The sequence below is a fragment of the Sciurus vulgaris genome, assembly GCF_902686455.1.
Source record: "Sciurus vulgaris genome assembly, chromosome: 5".
Lineage (NCBI taxonomy): Eukaryota > Metazoa > Chordata > Mammalia > Rodentia > Sciuridae > Sciurus > Sciurus vulgaris.
Genome location: NC_136465.1, coordinates 132,264,945 through 132,291,564, shown reverse-complemented (window position 1 = coordinate 132,291,564; position 26,620 = coordinate 132,264,945). Strand labels below are relative to the sequence as shown.

At 32.0% G+C, this 26,620-nt stretch overlaps 1 protein-coding gene across 7 annotated transcripts in view; it reads right to left on the bottom strand.

Moving 5' to 3' along the window:
- The window catches only part of CNOT2 (CCR4-NOT transcription complex subunit 2), a 98,341-nt gene that overhangs the window by 12,135 nt on the left and 59,586 nt on the right, over window positions 1-26,620 (bottom strand). For 4 of the 7 annotated variants that reach the window (XM_079142395.1, XM_079142396.1, XM_079142397.1 and 1 more), the window contains 8 exons: window positions 20,109-20,175; window positions 9,579-9,726; window positions 8,693-8,875; window positions 6,380-6,459; window positions 3,775-3,900; window positions 1,933-2,057; window positions 893-1,013; window positions 649-805 (listed from right to left, as the gene is read on the bottom strand). In XM_079142395.1, the coding sequence (XP_078998521.1) occupies window positions 649-805; window positions 893-1,013; window positions 1,933-2,057; window positions 3,775-3,900; window positions 6,380-6,459; window positions 8,693-8,875; window positions 9,579-9,726; window positions 20,109-20,175 (1,007 nt within the window). The remainder of the gene's footprint in view (window positions 1-648; window positions 806-892; window positions 1,014-1,932; window positions 2,058-3,774; window positions 3,901-6,379; window positions 6,460-8,692; window positions 8,876-9,578; window positions 9,727-20,108; window positions 20,176-26,620) is intronic. The other 3 variants (XM_079142399.1, XM_079142400.1, XM_079142401.1) reach the window with 3 other exon arrangements.

The window sequence follows — 26,620 nt, the reverse complement described above, 5'->3', positions numbered from 1 at the left end:
GCAGAAAAATGACCAGGGCTGTAGGTTTTACCATGCAAGTGTGACAAAGTGAGAGAGAGGCAAAGAAGTCAAGGGTATACATAAATGAGGCATTATGACTGACCATAGCATTTAATGAATGAGAAGGAAATGAGTACACCAAAGGGAAAAGGAGGACAAATACACCAAGGAACAGTGAAAAGGTATAAGAATCAATAGATTAAAGGTCCCAAAGGAGTCAAATGATTATATGTATTATAATACCAGAGGGAGAGAGATAGAAAATAGAAATAGTGGTCAGAAAGCATAACAGCATCACTTAAAATTATGCAAAGACTATAATTATTACTAATGACAGATCAAAAGGAAAACCTAAGGTGTGGAACGTGTATGAAAAACACAAGATTTTGGGGAGGAGAGACATTCAAGGAACCAAGATTTCAGGATATTTTAAGGATCATGTATATATCTATAATAGTTGCTCCAATTATAAGAGGAATAATAACACAAATGACAATGAACCAGCGACTAACATGAGAGAATAACCCAAAGAGTAAGCAGGTAACAGTAACAATGAGTGTCAGCAAATGACAGGATAAAAAGCTACAAGTTTGAGATTAAGTACTAGAAATATTATACACAAATGTGGAAAAAAAGAAACAAACTTACTCAGGAGAGTTCAGATTGAGGCCTAATGTTGTTAAGTCACTTCCTAAAGCAAGATGTACCATTCCTGGGTCTGTCTCTGCTGCCCTGATAAATGTTAACAGGCCAATCATTCCAAATTGGTCCGTCACCATTCCTTGAGGAATGTTAGTAACCCGACCTGGAGAAGAAAAGTAATTTTTATTTTTGAGGAAAAAATAAAGAAAATGCATGTTATAGTATCTTTGACATATTTATAGAGTCCCACCATCAGGTAACACCTGGATCCCTTTTTTCTGCTGATTATTATTTTGTGTTGTTGAGCTTTTATCTCCAGGGAATTTGGGTCCATCTGTACTTGAAGTTGGCTTGCCAGATGTATTCAAATTCTAGCATGAAAAAAATTAAATGTGACATTAAAATGCTTTAAGTACATAAATTCAAGTCAATAAATTAATGCCTTACTATTCATTCTTTACCATATTTAAATTGGTAGTACATTTTTACCTGCTTTTCAAGTTCTACATGAAAATTTTGTTTCTATAATTGTCCCATGGTATATGAATAAATCCCGTATCATCCACATTTAAAGATTTAATGGACAAGAAATCTAGGCAAAATATTCTTATCTATGTTGGATCTTAAATCAATGAGAAAAATCTCTCAGGGTTTTCTGCTTTCAGACACACTATAAGTAACACTTTTTGATATTTTCATTTAGAAGAGGAACTAAACACATTCCCTAAAATATCATCAAATCAACTTCTAAGACTAGCTAGAAACATACGAAATTTAAAAAATTTATACTTATTAGAGTTCTTACCCAACAATCTTCTTTATTATTAATTTTAATAATATACAAATCCCGTCACACACACACAAAAGACTATTTTCAGTGAAATGTGGAATAAATAAATACATTTGTTAAATCAGAAAGAAGCTGAGTTGGTTGAATCAACACAGGTATAAAAATGTGTATAAAGATTCTTCAAGGAGAAAACTTACTCAAGAAAAACACAGCTCCTTAGGAGGCTATATTATCAAACTTCATGGGATCCAGCTGACAGGGACTACAATAAAAGTCTAAATTAACTCTGAGAAGTTCAACAGAAATTTGCATACCTATATGAAATAGGAAAAAAATAGGCTATCTTCTAAGTTATAAAGCTTTTCTGCATTCTTCAGAAGTTAGGTTATTACAGAAATTCAAGAAAAACAGTTTTGTAATAGTATTTAGTAAGTAACTGTTAATATAAATCTGAAGGGAAGAAACTACAACACTCACATATACAATTCTCAGTTACTTACAGATTTACTGTCATCATTACTTGACGTTGGATCTTTATAGCTGGAACCAGGTAATGCTGGAAAATCTTCGTTGTGTATTGAGAAGTCCTGGGATTGCTCATTTGCTGGTTTTGTTACCATTCCAACTATGTAATAAAAATAATCCAGAGAACTGCAATTGATATTCATGATATTTTGCTGCACACTATAAAAATTTAACTTTCCTCATGATAATATACTACAAGATTTTTTTTTAATGTTATGAAAACATACTACAAAAAACTAGTATTCAGGATAACAATGAAGAACTAAATTCTGATGCACTGATTAATAATTCAACATACTAAATAATACAAGGGAAATCAGTGGTAATCCTGTAATTCTAATCTAATGCCATATATAGGTGCTTAAAAAATGATTTGATTTTGATAATGATTATTAATATTTGTGGTTTAAAAATGTGCTTTAACTATTTGACTAAATATTATAAATACTAGTTAATTTTCAAATAAAAATGAACAATAAATTTTAAAAGAACATGGCATATTCTACTTAAAAGTAACTTACAGAGTGAGCAAATTGCAATCAATTATAAAATAACTCCATATTATTTCAGATTTTCTTGGATTCCATGTTATAGATGTAAAACATGCAAGAACTGGGAAATAATCCTCCCACTATACTTGGCATTAGTCGGGCCCTTATTGGAGAACAATATCCAGTATGGGGCTCCACAATTCAAGAACGATATGGAGAAACTAGAGATGGTCCAAGAAGAGCAACAGGAATGATTAAAGGGATGAAAAAATGGACCTATGAGGAAAGGTTAAAAACATTAGAGTCTGAACTGAGAACCAACAGCTAGGTACTCAACTTCCGGGACAGATCAATTTTTGTTATTTTTGGAAGATTAATTTAGAAACTTTAGAATATGAACAATAAAACTTTGCCCTTTTTACATATTTTGAAAGACACAGAAATCTTTCTTGCTTGACAATGGGAAAAATATTATTAGTTCTACTTTAGAGTAACTGATGGACTGATCCCTCTAAATATACTGTTTTCCTCTTGGTCTGTCAGGACTCTTCCCAAAAGGAACAACTATGTGACAGAATATGGCTATACTGCCATCACAGAATTTTCATGTTGAAACTGCTATACTATTATTGAATGTTTCCCTCTCTTTATTTTTATTTAGACTCTATTAGTCAAATCTTTTATCTATTAGCATAGTGAAAAAGTAAGATGAAGGGTATTAATGATGATCAAGAGTCCACATACACTTTTATATATTCCTTGAGCAGTGGTTCTCAGTAGGGGGCAATTCCCCCCTAGCGGACATTTGCCAATGTCTGGTGCTGGCAGCTAGTAGGCTTAAGGCAGGAATGCTGCTAAACATTCCATAACAGGATAGCACATCCAAATCCCTTCTCTACAAAGATTTATTGAGTCCAATGTCAGTAGTGTGAATGTTGAGAAAACTTGGCTTAAAGAAACATCTTCAATGTATAGACATTCATTTTTAATAACCAGGAATGTATTCTTCTGAAAAAATGTGGGATCAATTAAGACGAGAAAAGGCAGACCACATAATCACTTAAGGTGAACACAGAGATGCCAGCAGAATATAACTTCAGAATATCCAGGACTTCCTTTTGGGTTTCTGTACAGTTTTACCATTAAACTTTGTTGTTATGGAATTCTGGGAAGAAAAATTAAGTTTTTCAATATCAATTCTGACAAAATTATACTGACCTGATTGGAAAACACAAATATGTACATGTAAACACACACATGCATACATACATATGTGTACATGCAAAAGAAAGTTTCCACTGGCCATCATTTAAAAAGCTTAATTACCATATGGAGCTCTTCCAGCCAAGGGGTTTATTAATGGAGTTGGGTTACCACTTCCTTCCCTTCTGTTTCGGTCTGCTAATGCTGGAAAATCTGAAAGGTCCAATCCTGTCACATTTTCACTTCCATCTAAATAATAAGAAAGAATACTATTTATTGGTTCCACAAACATTTAAAACAAGATTACAAAACCCAATCACAATATAAATTGAAACAACAGTGCCTTGTTCCTGATGCAGAGCACTGTACTATGTTATATGTAGGTGCTCAAAAGACACTGTGTAGTGATTTCATGTCAAAGAATTTCATGAACCAATGAGGAAAACAGTATGGAATCAATGTATTAAAAACCCCAAATACGGAAATTTAAGACAATAAGGAGTGAGACTGTGTATTATTTCTCTCCTGGGAGATGGCAACCTAAATTTACAGCCTGTTAGGTGGAGTTTTATCTTGAATGCTTGGGAGCTTCAGTTAACACACAGATGTGATGATTACCTCCTGAAAATGGCCAGAAAAAGAATGAGGAACAGTGAAGAAGCTCTGAGCACTTCTTCCCTGTAACCTACTGGTTTCATTTACGTGTGTGTGTGTGTGTGTGTGTGTGTGTGTGTGTGTGTGTGTGTTTTCTGGGGGTAGAATTCCCGTGTCCAGAGAGTGACTGGGAAATATGATACAAATCTCAGAAGTTTATATTACCTATTACACAGTAGGCGCTCAATAAATATGTACTTAATATATAAAATTTATTTTTATTCATTTTAAACCAGTCTGCTTCCTTTAAAATTAAAATTAAACCCAACTTTGCTATTTTGTCTACAGTGATCATCTCTTGATTTGTTTCAACTTTTAGTATTCTTACAACCTTTATCTTATTTTTTGAAGAACCTAATTTTCTACCTCCAATTCACCCCATGCTATAATTTTAATTTCATCTTGTGTTTTATAATTATTTTCAAATTTTTGCCCTGTTATCCAGTTCATTCTCATTTTCTCTGAAGTTTGTAATTAGAAGAATCTCAATTATTAACTTAGAATATTTTGTTTATAGAAAAAAAACACTCCATGAACACTTTAAGACAGGTGGCAATTTAAAACTACAAGGGTTAAGATAAATGATTCACACCCATTGTTTAAATTGTTTATGAATTCAATTAAAATATACTACTCTATGAACAAGACAATAGAAATTTTTAAATTACATATTTTCCATCTTATAATCTCTTAAATTATTTGATTACACATTAATTATAAACTTCAGATATATATTAGCTTTTAACATGTCTTTAGGTCCTGCAAGATGCAATTGAAAATTGCCATTATTTGAGAATATATTTTAACCTAAAAGTTTAAAAAAAAAAAAACTCCCAAATTTATATTTTTAGGGAAAGACTTGAAAATAATTTTCCAGCATAAAAAACACTCAGTTAAGACAGAATTTTAAAAGAATTCTAAAATTTTTAGCAGTGTACAGAACCGTAATTCAGAATCTAAGATGACACATTGTCAGATACACTGATACTTTATGTCCCATTTGTGGAAAAACCTCTGAATGAACTGTGGCATGCAGCCTGATTCACAGGTAAATATGTACATTTTAGAAACAATGAAATATAGTACTTTGTAGTATTTTAACATCTTGAACACAAAACCACCACATGCAAATGCTGAAATTTGGAAGTCTTTTTCAAATGATTTAATCATGTTTGGTCAACCTACGCTGCTGAGCATACATTAACATTTAAAAATTAAAAGCCCATAGCCACGAATGACATTTCCTTATTAAATTTTCTCTCATGCTTCTAATATATACACCATCTCACTAATTGTTCTTTCACCTACTTCTTCCTTCACAAGTATTTCTCTCCCAAAAATTCAGCCCAATTTTGCTCCTACAATCATAACAACATCCTTTATTTCCTTTCTCAAGAAAGGGTCTGGAGGCAAGGGTGAAGAGAGTAAAACCTAAAGCAAAATAGCAACACTGCTCCCTGTTTGACTCTGGCTGAAGCAGCTGATAAAAGAAATAAACCAAAAGACTGAAGGAACTTTTTGTCAAAATCAGAATTGGTTCTCCATGCAACTAAATTTCTGAATTGTATACATACAACTGGACCAAAAATTCATAAGGGTTAAACACCAAAATTAGTATTATTAAGAAAAGAATGGTAAGTGCTCCATATAATTGTAAAGGTTCTCTTCAATCTGGTCTCTATACTCAGAATATCATCTACCACCCAAACTAGTCTAGATTATTGTTCTCCTAGTGACAGGGCTGAGGATAGAAAAAGTTTTGAAGCAAAAAGAATTCTGAGGCATAAATATGGACTAAATTAATGTTTAGGCTCTTCCTATGTATTAATGAAATAACCCTGATGTTATAATACAAATCACTATGGTCTCACCATGCCAAGTTTTAAAAAAAGTCTTTAAATTATCTGTCTACTGTTTATTAAATCCTATTCCTAACAATCTCTCACTAAATTAAATTCTACCATTTAGCACAATAAGAAATTCTACAATGTTTAAAGACCAGTATGTTGAATTGCTTTATATTTCAGAATTCTACTGTATTTTTTATAGGGTACTAGCTCCAGAATAAGCTTACCTGTTCCATTAAAAATGTTACTTGATAAGGAGTTATTCATTCCAAATGCCTGATTCCTGTTCATTCCAAATCCAGACATACTGGGTACATAGAAAATAATTTTAGATATACAGTAAGAACACTAACTTTGAGATGAAGAAAAACAAAAGTGTATACTTTTGGTCTCCTCATACAAACAACAATATGCTTCAAAATCAATACTGATTTTATCTTTTGAGTTTAATCTTTATTTTTATTTAAAAGCTTCTCTAAAGTCCTTTCAAGAACAAGAGAGAACTAAAACATCTTAAACAGATTAATTTTAAAAAAACAAACAATTTATGAAACTTCAAGAAAATAGAGGCTAAAGGGTACCTCATGAGCCAATTACTGGATACTAGAAGTACCTAATCTCAAAAATATGCAGATAAGTTTAAGACTATTCTTCCTGAAAACTTGTTTTACTTTACTTCCTTTATTGGTGAAGCTTATTAATATTTTTCATAATATATTCTCCCAACCAGAATATAAACTCATGGATAGAGTCCATGTCATAGTCATCCTTGTATCCTCTGCCCTTTAGTGTTTATTAAGATATAATAGGCACTAACAAATGTTTAGTTGACCTGAATTAAACGGTACTTAAAAATTGAGTGTTCTAAAACACATCATTTTTATCTAAATGTAGTTTTCATCTATTTAATGGAAAGAATATCTCTCCATAGTACCAATTCCAAATTAATGTACAACTGGTATTTTGTAAATAATTACAAATGCTTCCACCCCCACTTTGTTTTGCACAAGCCTAAGCATGACAAGAAAAAGCAAAAAAACAAAAAATGAAGCTGAACTTAGAGTAAGGCAAATTAAGAATGTCAACAAGAATTGTTAATGCAGATTCTATAATGGAATTATATATCTTTAACATCAAATAATGATCTGATAAAAGACAGTTAGTATATCAATGTTGAGCAGGGTTAACCTGTTTGAAGGTGAGGTTTTTTTCCTCCTAAATCTGTAAAACTATGGCCAAACAACTATTGATAAAATATGCAGCTGGAGAAACAGCACTTTAGAGAAGAAGTAGGTAAGTCAAAAATGTTTAACATGTTAGAATTGTTGATGATATAGGTACCCTCAAACATGGAATAAGTGTTCAAAGATGAAAACATTTTATAATAAATACAACTTATCAATAATAAAAATAAGCAGGGATTTAGAGATTAATTTTACATTGACAATTTATAACAAAGTATTTTTTTAATGAAAATATATGGAAAGGCAAAAATTCATACATTCAATGAACATTATTACGAGAATGCAGAAAGATATGATAAAGCCTAAGAAATAATATATGATTAGGAAGCTATCAGATGAGAATTTTGATGATACAAAATTATTTACAAATAATTTTTAAAAAATCAAAGAGCGATAAAACTATAAAAGGAATACTTATGAGTCTACATAAAAGAACTAGAGATTATGGGATGAAGAACGAACAGGTAATGTACGAATAACCTATTTTAATCCAGATATTACGAGTACTAGAAAGAAGAAAGCAAATTAAATGGGTATGATGATAATAACTAGCTCAAGGTCCTACACCACTCCCACAATCCCCCATTTAAAAAAAAAAAAGTGTGTGTATGTTCAATCAAGCTTAAGTGATGTTTTCAAGTCTTGTATTTTAGATATGACTCTCATATAAATTACCCAGTTTGAAAATACTAACAAAATAGTTATCATTTGCACAGTACATGCAAATGGACAATGCAAAAAGGAGTGAAAAAACACAACAGTTTATGTTTTTGTTTTGAATCCCTAAACACAATACTATTTTTAAATACTCTATACACATAACCTTAAAGTCGTTGGTCAATAAGCCTCCAAAGTACAAAACTGAGTTCCCTGAGAACATATTTAACCAATTGTAACCAAAGCAAAGCAGTAATAATCAAGCATGTCTCCAGTCCTATTCACCAACCTGGAACTCTTACCACACAGGTGACCAACCTCAATTAATAAAGGAAGGACATATCGGTAAAAATTTGCCTGGTGGAAACCCAAGAACAATCCTTTTCTAACAACAACAACAACAACAACAACGACAAAATATTTAATGAGCTTTCTAAAATCAAACTTAATTCAAAGAATGTATCTTTAGTTTTGGGAGGGTTACAATTGTGATGTGTAACAGAATCTTTGCTCATAAATATATGATGAAACACACTTATGAGACAGAAGCCAAGACTCAAGAACAAAGCATTGAAAATGAAAAGGAAAATCTGAGGATACCCAAAAGACAATTATACACAGTATCAATAAACATCTTACCTGTTCACAGTAAAAGGCTGTCGAGAAGGTTGCTGCTTTGGCATACATATTATGCTTGGCGAGCTTCTGTTGGGGCTACCTAACCCTGAACTGCTCATGCTATTTGTCCTGCTAGGAATTCCAATGCCCTGACCAACCTGGGAGTGGTTCATCATATTCCTAGGATTCATAGGCAAAATACCCCTGAAAAAGAAGTCCATTATACTAAATAAGCTCTCTACAATCACTCATTAATATTATCTATAAATAATCAATTGGTATAATCCTAGAATCTCAAATACACTTTCAAACTGTATTCCTAAACTTTATTAAATTCTTTAGTCATTCTAGTTTTTTAAAAAGAAAAATCAAAGTAAACAAATCAATTAAAATGGGCAAATTATAATGGAACTAAATAGGTGATGCCTAAACTGACAAAACTACTTGTGTGACTAGGATACAAATTAAATGTATTTCACATATATATTTGGAATAATTTCACTCCAAATTCATGTTATTCTATCCTCTTCATACTAATATGTATACTCAGTTTTCTTTTACTCACACTAAAGCAATGAATGTGTGGTAAGGGAACAAGGATCAGAATTATCTGGGGAATCATTTTAAATTGTACATCTTCGAGAAAGAGAGATATGGCTTTTGAAAAAGCTCCCGAGGCGGAGACTAACCCTTGATATTCACCCCCTGGACAATTAGTATGCTAGCTATAAGATAAAAACATCTTGCACTAATCAATCGGTAATGAAATAAAATGAGCCTATGTATTTTTTTTTTTCTTGGTGAAAGGCACTGAACCAGAAAATTAATCACCTTATTAAAAAATTAAAAGCTTGCTTATTCTACAAAGATACATTTTTGAGAAATATTCTGGTCCACCAATAAATACCTGCTTGGAGATGGAGGCGTGTGAAGTGACATTGTTGGTACCCCTGTTGTTGGCGTGACGTGGCTCGGTAACTGAGTGCCTTGTGATAAGCTGCGATTTAACTGAGGGGTATTGTTGCTCATTCCCCTCATTGGAAGGCCTAGTGCACCTAATAAAAAAATTCAGAAGAAGGAAATTCATTGCCATCAGGAATGAAATTGTTATCCATCTTCTGGAGCTGGCAATTTAAAACATTTTAAAATGACCTGATGTAATATGCAAATTTTAAATGGACATATTCAATTTACTCCAAATGGACTGTGATTTTAACAAAAAAGTTCTAATCTGAAATCTCATATTTTGAATATCATTTTCATATTTCTATCTTACAATAAATAGTCTGTCAATGATTATAAGGTTACAATATTATACTATGCTTGATCTTAGCCAAAAAGTCGAGAAGCAACAGGATGCTACAAAATATTATGAATATTGTTTTTAATTTAATTTATTAAAGGCAAATTTGCAAAATTTGTGCAACTATGCCTTTAAGAAATTTTGTAATCTTGTGTGTTTGTTTAAATTCACAATTGATGTACACAGAAAGACATTAATCCCCTTTTGCAGAAGTAGGTTTAATTTTTATATGATCCTTTTAAAATGTATGAGAAATTTTTTTACTATTTATACATCTCTCAGTATGACAATTTTTACAAACCCAACATAAAATGTCAGCAACTGTTTTAAAGAAAAAAAAAACCTGATAAAGACATAACGACAAAAAATTTAAGACATTTAAAAAGATTTCAAAGTATAATGATTCTATTTATTTAGCCCTCCTGGAGCCAGGTGCAGGGAGAACATGCTCCATACATGTCATTTTTAAGACTACTAAGGATTTTACCATTGAGATATGAAATATAAAAAGATTAACCAATTTGGATAAATTTGTTTTAAAAATGTATGACATTTATTGATTTTTATTTAGATAACATGTAATGTAAATTATTTTCTTAATGATTCAGAATAATTATCATGGATAGCAAATGTTATATGTTTAATTTTTTTCCCTTTTATCCCATAAAGATGTACAGCAGTCATTTATGTTGTCATTCTGTCCATAAATGTGTCCTTTTAGCATCTTTAACCCACATTTTTAATGTTTTCTGTTTCTAGTCTGCTGAAGAATGGGGCATTGGTCAATTGAATTTATTTTGAGTTGGAAGTTAAGTGAAAGTAGTAAGACAGGGGAAGAGCTAATCAGTAAGTAGGTGACTTTAGTGCTAGTCACCCACCCACACCCTTTTGGTCTAATTTGGATCTAAGAATTTCAAAGACCTGAAGATTTCAAAACTATGACCTTCAAATGAATACAATTCTATATATACCATGAATATTTTCTTTCCAACATCTTTACAAAATTTATTGGCATGAAGATGTGTCACTTTCCCAGATACACAAAGGGAACTGGCCTAGATTATATGTGGACTTGGTCACCGCATGTGTTTTGGTTACTCTTAAAATTTTGAGACCATAGGGAAGGATTCTGTTAGTTACAGCCAATTTCTCTGAATATGGGACAAAATAAGGAGGAGTAAGAGATTAAAAATCAGCCTACTTAAGATTTCTTCAAAAGAAATTGGTCTTTTCCCCTCCTCAAGCATACCAGTTTTCCTCCAGGCCCTCTCGGTGTTTCCATGACATATAGCCAAAATCACATATATGCACCACTCATTCAACAAACATTTCTGAGTGATGGACCGTGTTAGCAGTGAAGAACAGGCTCCTAGCCTCAGGGACCTTAAATCCTACTCCCCAAACATGCTGTCCTAAAGTCAGCCATAGTTGCCATTTCCTATGAGTGTGTTTCCCACAGTTACTGTTCACTATAAAATACACTATTTTAGATCCTGAAATCACCTACCACAATGTTTACATTTTACAGATTAGGAATCCGAGTCTCAGATAAGTTAACTGACCTCTCCAAGGTGACACAAAGAACCAGGACAAGAAATTGGATCTCTTAATGCCCAGTGTTCTTTAAATGGCAGATTAGGAGAGATGGGACAACCCTAGATTAGCACTGATCAGAGCCTGCTGAATTGCAACAATTTTCATCTATTTTTCTTTTTGCTTTTTCTTTTGAATATACTTCTTCCACCTCAAACTCATTCCAAATTTCCATCTCTTGATACCTTCCCTTCATTTTTTTCTCATCTTAATACCTGTTTTCTTTCAAGTTTTCCTTTCCTTTTTTCACCCTACTACCCATTCCCAAAAATTGATTTTCCAAAAATCTAGTAAACATTTGTTCCCTTTTTAACATACAATAAACCCTACAAAAGACTCATGGAGATTCATCCTCTTTAACTTTTTTATACAAATTCTATGCTGTATAATGAAAATTTATAATTTCACAAATATTTTAGAGATTATCAACATGAGCAAAAATAGTTCTGAAAAAGGAAATAGGCTATTTAATTAAGAACTGGCATGCTTGAATTAATTCATAGTGCTAAGAGGGAAGGAGACTATGAAATAAAGAAAATAATGTTTTATTGCAGCCCTCAAATTCACGTTCTTCATAAAAACAAATAATAAATTCAAAGGTCTGAGTTCATTTTGTTGAACTAGATATGAAAAGATCAAAATAGAAAATACCTCATTACAAACTGGATCAATTCCTGAATACTTAATAATGGGGTTATTTTAAATTTAACTTAAAATTGAAGTTTTTACAATAAAGTCTGAATAGTATTGAAGAAGGAACATACAATGATTTATTTTTAGGGAATAAAATAAACTAAGTTATTAAATGTGAGTTACTTGAGTCAAACTATAAGAATTGGATAGACTGAAGGTAGGGAAAAATTTCATCTTTTACTAGTATAATTAACACAACATCATTCCCAAGTATTAGCCCAAGAATACCAAAGCTAATAAAAGATTAAGAAGTCAAAAGATTGAACTGTAGATTAAAAGAACTACAACAGAAAAAAATATATATTATATATATAAATATATATCCATGATCATACGTATAAATGGGAGGCCATAGAATAAAAATTTATTGAGCACTTCAAAACCAAACATACTATTCATAACCAAACACACTATTTCATCTCTTTTCCTTCCTTTTTTTAATTTTTTTTTTTGTACCAGGGATTGAACCCAGGGATGCTTAACCACTGAGCCATATCCCCAGTCCTCTTTCTCTTCTTTTTAATAAGCCTACGGGGAAGGTAGTTATCCTCTCCCCATTTTTATAAGGAATAAAAGAATAAACAAAAAAAGATTAAAATGGTTGTAATTCTACATTAATTTTTTTTTTCTCTTACAATAACTACATGAACATACCCTAAATAGATTCCTACCTCTTATTGGGCAAGGTGCTAAGCAAAGATCTAATTGAACTTCTTTTTGGTCATTTTTTCAGAAACCCTAAAGAATATGACCTAATGAATTATCTGTGTTACACCAAATGATTAATAATATGTCTCTTAAATACTTATGGCAAGATGTGCCATCCTGAATTCAATCTTTTGCTAGAGACAAACAACATTAATTATACAAGTTACATTAATAAAATTCAATCATAGCAACCAAATCCCTGAAGACTCTTACTTAAATGAAATCTCCTGAAATCTTTATTAGGGAGAGGAGGAAAGAAATCCCTAGCTGAGACAAGAAAGCTTGAAGTGTTCCCTTTTCCATTCTCAAAGCATCAAGTTTCCTATAGAAACTCAGTGTTACAACCACATTTAAAAAAAGGTCACCAGCCTTAAATGGGGCTTTATTTCAATGTCTTCTTAACTCCAACCTCTCCTGCACTTAGCTGATTAATCTTCTCCATAAAAGCATTTCATTTTGTAATTTCCTTCATTAAATTCAAAGGATTTAGTGATAAAATAAACTTCAGAGAACATACAACCAAATTACAGATGACGACTTAAACCAGGCATTAAGTTACTTGCCCAAGCAATAAGGTATAAAAATAATGATCCAGCTTTTTGACTTGAATTTCAAAGCCCTTTTACAATCAATATTGCTTTCCACTTATTATATCACTTGCTAATTTTGCCATTACCCAAAGTATTTCAATGTCTGGGTTCCCCTATCTCTACAAAATTGTGATTTAGTATGAATCTGGGTAATTCATGGGGAGAATTTGAAAAACTCTGTTTCTAAACAGAGTTTAGCGTTTCTAATGGTGTAGCCATGGTTGAGAACAATTATTCCATACAATTAAGTCCAATCACAGTTAAGTCTTTTTAAAATTTTCTCAAAACCAAAATATTTTTTTCTTTAACCTTAACACTTTGCTATTTACATACTACAGATCTGATTTGTAATCTTTTTCCTTTGCCTAATTTGCCTCCTCAAATCTGTCCCTGAACCTTTATTATTCATATCATTTTCCCACTAAGATTACTTTCCCTTCTCTTGTTCTACAGAGATACAAAGGCCTATTTAGAAATAAATAAGGGCTGTTATTGAGGTGTTTCCACTTAGTTTGTATAGTGTGTTTGAGTATATGTAGGAGGGACTACTAACTCAGGTTTAGGAATAGAGTGGGTCAGATCAGAAAAGGGTTCCTATAAGAGATAGTTGTTTAATTAAATAATTTTTAAAAAAAGGTTTAACCATGTATTTCACGGTAGTGGTGGTGCAGAATCAAGTGGGTATAGATGTCTAAGACAATGACAAGTGTATGAAAATGAGGTCAAGTGAGCCAGGTACAGAGGCACTGCCTGTGATATCAGCTATTCAGGAAGGCTGAGTAAGAAGAAAGATCTCTTCCGAGTCCAAAAATTCAAAGCCAGAGAGGGTAACATTGTTAGGCCCTATCTCAAAAAAAAAAAAAAAAAAAAAAAAAAAGGAGCAAGCTTGCCTTTCAGGTGCTAAGGATATGAGAGACAAGATGGAGCTAACTGGCTTTAACATCTCCAACTATGAGATGTTCCTGTAGTCAGAAACAGCAAGATCTGGCTAGATCTTTATAGGAATTCTACAGAATCTTTACCTGTGAAACAGCAATTGCTCACATATATTTTGCACTCTTCCTCAACCTAAATTGCCATTATAAATTAGTAATGCTCATTTACAAAGTAATGCAGGTCTCAAACTAGAAATTATGCTGATCCCCAAAATATCTCAAGTTTGACCAATTCTCAATACCTCTATCACTAGTCCAAGTCACCCTATTTTCTTGCCCAATCTACTATAGTACAGTAGCAACATGTTTCTTCCCCACCCAGTACACTTTCTATACAGAAAAGTTATATTAAGAATGAAACTGTATCTTAAGATCTTTGACATTAAACAGAACAAATCCAAATTCTTTATCAAATCTTTACAAGACTTTCTTTGATCTGAAACCTGTTACCTCATTAATTTCCTCTCTTCATTCATTACACTGGCCCCCTCACTCTTCCTTTACACATTAAATTCAGTCTTACATTCCTTTTTGTTCTGGTACTGGGGACTGAACCCAAGTATTCTTAATCACTCAGCCACCTTTCCCAACCCTTTTCCTTAATATATCTTACTTTGAGATAGGATCTCGATAAGTTACTTAGGGCCTTGCTAAGTTGCTGAGGCTGGCTTTGCATATGTGATTCTCCTGCCTCAACCTCCTGAACTGCTGGGATTACAGGTGTGCACCACCATGCCTGGTCATTCTTATATTAGAATTATCATTCTGGCTGTTTCCTATACCTGAAAGGTTCTCATCCAAATTGTTCCAAGGACTTCCCACCCTCAACATTCAGGTTTCCATTCAAACAGTACCTCCTCAGACATGTATCTGTATGTAACAAATTAGTCCTACCCACTTACCCCATTCACCTAACAATTTTTATAGTATTTACTACCAGACGAATGATTTACTCAGGTGCCTCCATGTTCCTTGTCTTGTCTTTCATGGTGCTTCATGTAAGCACCATGAAAATAGGAACTTCGTTATTTGCCATATTCTTACTGAGTTCTTAGAATAATATCACACTCAGAGTAGTTACTCAATAAATAATAAATACTTGTTTAATGAATAAATTCTATCACACTATCTTTAGTAGGAGGTTCAGTAGACTCTTGGCATCTGTGGATTTAACACTGGTAATTTCTACTATGTGCAAATGGCCCTCTAGGGTCATGATATTCAGTCAGCAGTATGTAGCTTACAGCTTACAGATTTCAAAGAATTTGCTGTTCTCAACTCATATTCATAGAGTTACTTTAAAAATAACGCATTTCTAGCTCTACTGCTTACCATCTATATAACCTTGGGCCAGAGTTTCTTAACCTCTCCAGGAATTATAAAAATTAAGTGAGTTAACATAAATAAATTTACATGAAGTACTTAAAATAGCATTTGATACACAGTAAATACCCAATAAAAATTAGCTTTCTTGTTTGTTTTTGTTTTTTGGTTTTTTTGGTAAAACATACCTTTGGATGTCAACAGGTATTCCTAACGGTGAAGATAAATGATATCATCTAGTGCAGTGATGGTTTTCACCAGAAAATAGATGTTTTATAGGGCAAAACTTTATACTACAGCTAAGCTCTTGAATATGGAAAGTAGCAAAGATCTTGAGATGAATCTCATAGAAAAGAGAAGATTGTACTTCTTGGCTGAAATCAATTTAATAGCCTACTGAGTTTCCCTTGACTTCATAAAGTGGACCACTCCAAAATCTATCCCATGCTGTGGATATTGTTCCCACTGCTAAAACAACTTTACTCAAGAGTCTCGTCAAAACCAATTTCAAACGTGACCTCATCTGTAAATCCCCTTTCCTGACCATTCTCAAAGACAGATGATTACTCCTGCCTTTGAAATACCAGAAAACTCCTAAGTTCTCACTCTACTACTCTATAGTGAAACCATCTGTGTACCTACACTGTTAAGATTATATATGGAAACCATATATGACTCATCATGCATTCAACAAATATTTACTGAGTACATGTCATGTACAGAGCACTAAGGACAGGGAGGCAACAAAGACATGCAAAAATAAATGCAGTGTAACACCACAGCAGTATGTACATTGTCCAGACACAGTGTGAAAGAAAATGGTCTCTTCTACACCAAGCTATAGTATAATGTGTATGGTAGGCACTCAGTAAGTATCTGTCACAAATTCAATTCCTACCTCCATTTTGGAATTTTCCCCTAACATTGTAGCTTACTGTGCTTTTCTCCCCAAACTCTAAAATACTGTCTATACCTTTCTACACAGTATCTTTTATACTAGCCTCACAGGCTGTTATTTGATATTTTATATATAAATGTCATAATCTCTTCACTATAACATGTACTTTGAAAGCAAGGCTTCCCAGAATATTCAGAACAAATTACCAAGTATTAAGTTTCTGTTAAAGTGTCTTACAAAGTCCTAAAGCAACCAAAATTTATCATTTATTTATTTACATTGTTAGCAGCATCACTTTTGAGTCACTCCACTTGTGCTCTAGTTCTCCATAAATCAAGTAGCCTTCACAAAGGAGTTCTTAAAAACAAAAGGTCAAAAGGATGTCTGTTGGAAGCATGAAACTATGCCACCATTCCCAACCCAGGAGTCCAGATCCCAGAAAGAAAGATTTATTTCTTCTCCCAAATACTAAAGGCCTGGGTCCTTATGAGAACTCAGATACAAATGTATATAAAGGATTCATCCAGATAGCTAGTTAACTCAGGTGACTATAAGACAATACACAAAGAGGAAGCACTCAATAAATAAAGGTAGGGTCCTTTCTCTTTAATCCTACAATGTTTTAAATCCTATTCATAAATAACAAAAGGTCACACCAACTAAACCACTACTCAATTTCAATGCACTTGATATCCAAGAGACATGAATTCCTTGTCTCCCATTCATTCCAATCTAGTAGACAGTTTGGGGAGCACAGGGGTCTTTAAACTTAAGGCATAGCTCAAATCTTATACACACACTCAAAGAAAGCAAATAGAGAACATTATGCAACTGAACACTGTTCACTGGTTTCTACAGTTATCATCTGGCACAGACTATTCACATGAACCCTTGGGATGCTAACTTACTTACACATTTGGATACAATCATAAATACCAGAATTTGAGATCACATCAGCCAGTATTTTCAGGGTACTCATGTGATACACAATCCTTCCACTCAAATCTGGCAAAAATGTAGGTGTAAGTAGTTGTATGCCCACTCCAAAAGGAACTCCCTTTCTTGTTTTACTTTTATTAAGTCTCAGTTCCGGAGAGGATAAATTCTTTCTTTTCCATTTCTTCCACCTCTTAACTTTTCTAATCATCAAGAACACACAACAGATAGAAGACCTCACATTTGAGTAGCACAAAACCCTACTGAACTTTGCCAACATGAACAGAGTTAAAGATGGTATTCAAAGCACTTGAGAGAAAAAAAAGAGCTCTGGGTCATAATAATCTCAATGTGCAAATACGATAAGTTGCTCTGAGAATTATATTCTATCCCACCTAATAATTTCCAATCTCTTCATCTTTCAATAAAGTTAGTCCTTCAAATTTTATCATTCTGACTTAGCTAAGACTCCTAAAATTTTGACCTTCAAGTCCCACAAAGCAGTTTGTATTCTCTTGTCTGACAATGTATTTGTTCATATTCCCTGCCAGTTAATTATATCATCCATTTGGCTCTCTAGAATCTCTGAATCTAAAAGTAACTAGCAACCCATGCTGTCATTTTTTTCACTAGTTACAGCTTCTAAATGTGTTCCCTGGAAAACAACTGTACCCTGACCCAAAACAGTTCAGTTCCTGTTAACCTAAGGTTCAATTTTTCAGTAGGTTAATACCTGAAATGTCAGTCTGTAAAAGTAAGCTATGTATTCAAAATGTTGCTTCATCCATAAGAATATAGCCATCCCATATACTACAGTCCAAAAGAAAACCATATATTGTTTCTTTGAAAACACTTTTTCTAAGAAAAAATAAATTTGTTCACTAATTATTCTCTGTATATTATTAGCAAGAAATATAATGTTTAACTTAAATTTGAACGTCAGTGTCCATCATACCAATATTACTGTATTTCAAACCAAATCTATTCTGTACCTTAGCCCAATTATAATTACACATCAACAGATTAAAAAGCTTAGAATTTTCAAAGTCCAGATAGCTGATCACTGCCATTATTCTTTATAAAATAACCTTACTTTCTCAATTGTAATTTTTCTCCATTCTGTATATACTGCCTGCAGTGATAAACCATGGGCTTTAAAAAGAGAGAAAAATTAGATCATTGCAGTTCCTCTGTCTAAATAAAAGATAGTTTTCAATAGCTATGTATTTTAGTGTAAGTCTTGTATGAAGGGTAAAAGTCATACTAAAGCACAGGCTAATAACTTGGTAACAAGATCCCAACACCTAGGCTAAGGATATGTGGATAAATAAGCAACACCCTTTTTAGCTAACAAAAAGTTTTGTAAATGTTTTTGATTAATTAGAGGAAAACTGTTAAAATACATATAAAGAATTAATAAATTACTTTACTAATCCTATACTAGCAAAATTGTGTTTCACAGCAAAAGAAGAAAGACACAAAAGATAGGAAAAAAAAAATAGATGGAAACAACTCTTGAACACAAAATAAGTTTTATCTTCCCACTAAACTAAAATCAATGTGAAAGGCAAAGTGATAATAACAAGTTATTCTGACACCTATCAAAACATTGCTTCTAATTATAACAGAAGAGCTCCAAATCAAATAAATGATTTTTATTTGAAGCTAAAATAGTCACCAGATGTCTACTCCAGTTACTCAATTAATTATCCTATGATCTTTGGTGGGAATTTATAATACTTTTAACTCCCCCCCCCTTTCATTAACAGAGATGCTATTAACAGAAAAGAGAAATCAACAGATCTTTGATACTAGAGATGATAAAATCTTAGTAATATGTAGCATTCTGGAAAATTAATTTACAAAAATAAAGATATTTTCTAATTTAGAGTTTTATAAAAATTTTGTGACAATAATAGCTAGCATTTATTGAGCACTTACTATGCGCCAGGCACTATGCTAAGCGCTTTAAAAGTATTAAATACTTTTAAAAAGAAGAATCTTATATAATGAAAAAAATAAACGTGGGTCAAAAATCTGGATACTATAACCAGAAAGACCTAAAGCAAAAGAAGAAATACTGCTAAACAAAAACAATCTATCAAATCAACCAAATAAAAAAAATATATATATATCTTTTTAACTTCCTCTAATTGAAAAGTAGAATATCTACTTTTGTTTACCAAAAATTTCAACAATACTTTACAAAGGATCATTAGATACAAAAGATATCAAAATAAATTTCAATCTATGCTATATCCAAGTAATAACAAATTTAGAATCAGGTCTGAAATAATGAGGTTTTACTGTGTAAGTAAAATAAAGAAAACTGAAAATTAAGAATCTTTACTGCTAAGCCCTACAATAAACCCACAAGGGCAGCATTCATTGTTTTTTTATGTAGTAGTTTTTTTTTCTTTTTAAATAAAGCATCCCAGAATAAATACGAAATTCTTACTTTGTTGCCCGTATAAACTTGCCCCAAACTGAGACAGCTGACCTGATGTAGATGGTGATGCCAGCATCTAGAAACAAATTAATTACATTAGAGCATAAAGAAAGAGTACAGAGCATTGCATTTATATTTTACAAATCTTGTATACCACACCATAGAAGTCATAGTCTAACCCACACTTCTCATTCTTCAAAACACATAAACATGTAATCATGTTTCTTAAGTGATAACAACAACTAGATAAAATCACAAACTGAGCAAATGGAAATAATTTTTAATACAAGTTTTCTAAAAATTATACTAAACTAAAACAGCATTATTGCTTTCCTTTTAAAAAATGAGGCTAACAAATCTAATAAAAACAGATAACATCTCAAAAAAATCAGTTCTATAAGTTTATAAGTGAAATGACTTGATTCTTAGATAAGATTAGACAAATTCTAAATAGGAATGTTTTATACTTTATAAGAATATTCCCTGATTTTTACACACAAGTAAATTATGTGTATCAAATTGGGAGAAAAACTGAACAAATACATACACACTCATAAAAGTGGAGAGATGATACAAGAGCAAAAGACAAGTAAACAATACATATAAAAACAAAGACAAGGTATAAAAGATTCGTATGGTTTGTTGGTATGATATGATTTTCATGGTACTTGTACAATGTATTTATTGCATCAATGTCTTTTTTTCCTAGTAGAATATAAATGAAGGTATGTCATATAGAACATTCATTTTTACATTTCTTTATAGACATAGTAGTGGAGTAACACTATATATATAGATACTTAAGCTGAGTAAACAAAAATGTACATATGTATTTCCTGATTCATATTAGACAACCATCAAAACACTTTGATTAAATAAGGCATGGGCCATGTCATCAAGAGGTTTATAATCTAGTGGGAGAAGAAAATGAGTTATACAATTACTTTCTAAGGCACAGTGCAGCAATGCTATCAAGGAAGCATGAGGTATCACTGGAGAAGATAATTCTGCATAAGAGTGAGATATCAGTAAAACTTTTTGTTGGGGGGTAACATTTGAAGAGAATATAGATGAAAAGTCTATCAGGTCAAGAGTATGCAGTGAGAATAAGATCGGTGACACAATGAGAAGAAAACATAAGAAACTGTGGTGACTAGGTAACAGGATAATTAGTAAAGGAGTTAAAGCTCATCCCTTCAGGGAATGTAAGAATGGAAAAAAAGAAAAAAATAGGGGTCAGAGTGCAAATGGTCTTCTTAAATGCCACACAAAGATGGTTACCAAGGATGACAATAAAGAGAAAAATAATATTAAGCAAGGAAATTACATGATCAAAATGAACTTTGGAAAGACAAATCCTAGCACAGAAACAGAAATGGAAATGGTGAGATATCAAACTAGAATAGCAGAGGGGACTACAAACAAAATATATGGGGGGCAGAATTAACAGTACTTTACGTCCTTTTGAACCAGTCAGGGTATGGGAAGAAGGTGGTAAGAAGAGAATCAAAAAAAAGAGAGAATGATCTACAGGGGCTGTACTGCGGTTTCCAGGGAAGGAAAATCCTGATGACAATGACCACGGTTAAGAAAACCCAAAGGAAAAACAATGAAGTTTACAACATACATTTCATGTTATTTTCGTGTCAAAATATTTTAAGCTGTTTTAATTATTCTAGATTAATTTACAAAACTTTTTATGCAACAGTAGCTTTAAACTGGTAACACACATCAGACTTTCTAGGGATAGGGTTGAATTACATACCATTCTAAAAACAGCAGTGTTTATGATAATCAATTTTCTAATAAAGTATCAAACCTTATAAATATTCCTCCTCAAATCCAGAGGATGCACAATCTAGAAAATTACACTATCATGCAGACCATATATTTTTAATAAGAAAACAGATCAAAAGTTGTGGGTCAAACTATTTTCTTAGGTATTGTATTAAGCATGTTAAAGTTTCTCTTCCAAATTGCAAGAACAAGATTCAAAGGAGACATAATATATAGCAATGCTTTGGTTGGTGACAGAGGAAAAAGATTTATATACAAAATGCTTAAAAATCATGACTTTGTTATCATTATCAGCTATAAGATTTCAAATACAATGGTGAAAATGCATGACTTAAAACCCATAAAGTGAACATTTTCAAACGGACAATAAAAAAGTATTGTTCTCAAAAATTTACATCTACTCAATACTTCAACTTTAGAGAACATTTAATCTACTTTCTCATGAAGATTATAGATGCACAAATGTGTTACAAGTGTGCCAAGAGATCAGCCCTCTCAGCATGGGAGGGAGGTAAGGAGAGCAGAGCAGCATGAAGGTAGAGAAGCTGTGGTTCCCAAGGTCAGTTACTTGAGACCAAGAGTAATAGGGTGACCCATTTACCATAGTGTATAATATTAAATATCATTTTCTTTATTCTACTACATGAAGGTCTGTAAACAGTACTTTGCAGGAATATGAAAATAGTTTAAAGAGTTTATAACCTTTAACACTTCCACATAAAGTAAGTAATGATTAGCTACATTCATGTTAAAATTACTGCTTTATAATGTGTCAAAAATGCAAATAATTTCTCATAAAAATCTATCTAATGGCATGTATTTTTAGATTCTGAAAGTTTATTTCATGAAATAAATCAAATAAAAATGGAGGAATCAAAGAATGTGAACAAAACAGGAATGCTATGTATGAAAGCAATGAAAATGCACAAGAAATGTATCCTGACAGAGCAATGATTACTGTTAACAGACATCGGAAAAATTGCATTTATTTATTTATTTATTTAATTTTATTTTATTTATTTATTTATTTTGCGGTGCTGGGGATTGAACCCAGGGCCTTGCAAGCACTCTACCAACTGACCTATATCCTCAGCCCTGCATTTATTTTTAAATGCTGAAATTTAAAGAAAAAAAGGTGACTTTCTGACAAAAAATTAAAAAAAGTTAGAACAAGACACACATTACAGTAGCTAATGCAGTATAAGCAGAGAAAGTTCATCTTTACAGTTGGAAAGTAATTGGGGTTTGAATACTGGTTCTGCCACTTACCTATGAAACACCTGAAGCCTCAGTTTCCTTCTTATAAGATGAAATAACACTACCCATCTCATAGAGTTGAAGTACAGATTAAACAAGACACAGAACACTGTAAGTGCTCAATCAATTGTAGCAGCAGCTGCTAATAATCTAATCTTCCTTTTAGTGCAAGACACTTTCTCAAACAGAGGGGCATTCAGACTCGGGAATTCATTAAATAACACTCTAAATTTATATAACTTTTTGCCCAAGGAGCTAAACTATGAAGTTTTTCTTCACAAATTTCAGGTAAAATAAGATGTAGAAGTTGTGTTTTTAGAGGAGCTAAAGGTAAACCAAAGAGTGAATGTCACATAATTAGAATGATGAAACCAACAAGTTAGGTTATTGTGTTCTCAGTCTGAAACTATCATAATAATTATACATCTTCCATAACTCTCAGAAAATCCATAATATACACTACAGTCAAACAAAACTAAAATAAAAACCTAGAAGCAAAAAGAACTAATAATGTGATTCTAATTACTTATTTTCCTGATCCAAAGAACTCCTTTATCCTTTAATATAGTAAATCAATAAATTAGAACTACATTCAGAAAGTATTTGCATTATTAACAGATACAACTCTGACATTCATGACCACTCAAATAGTCTAAAATTTTTGTTTAAAAAATATTTGTAAAACTTAATCACAGGCTTTTTTGGCGGGGGTGGGTGGCTGCTGGGGATCAGAATCCAGGGCCTTCTGCAGGCAAGGCAAGCACTTTACCAAATGAGCTATATCCCCAGCCCAATAGGCAAATTTATTTCAGATCTCCATAACAACAAAGTATTGTCTTCCATCTCCCTTATTCTTCCTAATAGTGACCACTTCTCAAAAATTTCTCCCTCTGACAATGTACCTCCACACATAAAATCTATTTTAACTGTCATGTACAACTAATTAGAACAAATAAAATTTAAAATTTTTTTAAAAAGAAACATTATAATCAATTTGGTCAAGAAATTATTTCCTCGGGGCTTCAAAACACAACAGAATTTTGTTAAATAAAAATTCCCTGACAATTAAAAAAATGTTTTAATGAAATAATTTAAGTTTTCAAATAATCTTTTTAAAATTCATTGTATGATAGTTAAATGTATGATGGTAACAAATTCCTATAATTACGTTGCTTCTCCAGGGAAAATATATAATTTTTTAAACTCCATCTTATCTACACACAAACACACATACACACAAAGAAACAAAGGGAAAGGAAGCATGTGTATATGCATATAGAATCCTACATCTAGAAAGAATTCAAACATTTTAAAAATAGGATAATTTAAAAAAAATGAAACCACTGAAATCAGAATGAAATTTAGCACATAGGCATAGAAAGAATACAATAATACATTAAAAAGAACAAAGAAGAAAGGAGCAAGAGGGGTAGGCAGGAAAAAAAAATACTAAGTTATAGAACCTGACAGCTTATGAATTAGATATAATAAAATGAGTTTACTTGGTAGTTCAAGAAATTTTCCTTAAAATATTTCTAAGTTTACATATAAAGAATATTTGTAAAACTAGTGAAATCATCAATGCAATTAATTCCTTAGTATTAAACACTTTTACCGAAATTTTTACCAAAAAAGTATGTTTATGAACATCTTTATATTATATTCCCTGAATTCCAAGTTAGAATCAAAGTACAGTTTTATGGAAAGACGAGAGGTTCAAACATTAACATCTTAAATGTGTTTAAATATGCATGGCTAATCTGTTTTTAACAAAATCTATTAATTACATTTCCACAGTAGTCACCTCAGTGTTCTCTCAAAAAAGCTGGCTATTCTTTCACTTTAAAAAAAATTTTTTAAATGAAATCCTCACTAGCACAGGCTGAACATTCTTAATTCAAATTTCTAAAAATAAAAAAAGCCCTCAAAATTTTTGAATTTTGAATCATTATGGATTTCATGCATTTGAACTAGGGATATTTAACCAAAGTCTAGGCAAGTTATGTCAAAATCTGAAACATTTTCTGATCTTGAACACTTCGGATGCATATTCAACCTGTATCACATAAGTTTTTCTTACTGTTTTAGATGATGATGATGACAAATGAGTTAATAAACATTTTGTAATTGCTTTGTAGACAAGATGAAATTGTATCTACACTAATTATATATATTTTATCAGGGTTTTATCTTTAAAATACTGAATTTGAAGAGTATGTGAATGTCAATGAGTTTAAGAGATTTTGAAAGTTCCCCTCAAATGATTTAACATTTAATTCCAATTTTTTTAGAGCACACTCTATTTCATTACACTTAACTCTTATGAGATTATCATTACCATATAAAAATCGGACATCATACAAATAATTCATACTTTATTTTAAAAGTTTACAAGATGATTTTTGAGATTTTCATAATTCTATCTGCAAATAGTAACTTACTTTTCATTATCCATTCCCTCCTTCTCTTTAACACTCACTGAGAACCTACCATTTCCTAAATATTATAGATTCCAAGAACATGGCAGTAACTGAAGTCCCTTTCACTGGTAAGCTTAAATTCTAGTACACAGGACAATATAAAAACATGTTACTTGCTATAATTTTATTTATTTATTTATTGGGCAGTACTGGAGATTGAGCCTTGAGCCTGCTAGGTTAAGTGCTCACTGAGCTACACCCCCAGACCCTGCTTTGATTTTTTTTTTTTAAATGCAGAAAGAATTTAGAGGATAGTGGTTATAGTATTTTTTAATGCCATCTATAAAGAGTGGTCAAGGGAAAGCTTCTTGGGTGAGATATTTTAGGAAAGAGTTGGATGAAATGAAGGAAAAAAAAATCTCAGGAAGTTCTGGGGAAAATAAGTGACGAGGTCCCAAGAGAGAAAAGACTGCCAATAGCTAATTTAATCAGGGTAACTCCTGTACACAAACACTAATCACAAGGATGATGACAACATGATAGTGACAAAAGGTATGCTTATACTAGATTTTAAAAAAATATTGAAATTGTAAGTGGCACGAGAGAAATCTTAGTTGTTATAACTGCTGTAGGTTAACAATGAAAGCTAGATATGAGTTCAAAAGGATCTGGCAGAATAAGCACATAGCATACTCCTTCTAGTTTCAAGAGATTTTTAAAAGTAAGGAGTATGTGGTACATCTCATTTGTCTTTTCGGCATATATTAAAACAAGAGAGATTCCCACAAGTTTGTGTGTCTCAAATGGTTATGCTTAAGAATCGTCAAAATGAATACATTAAAGATTCATAAACAAAAAAAATGTGTAAGCATTAAAATGCAAATATATATTTTTAAAGACCCTGTAAGTTGATTGGATTTTATTTCTAAAAAGACACCAAAAAGAAAACAATTATAACAAAGAAAATATGCTTATATCTGCCTATAATTTACTTAATCTGGTTCAACTATCGAAATAACATCTGTATTATGTATAATACCACTTTAT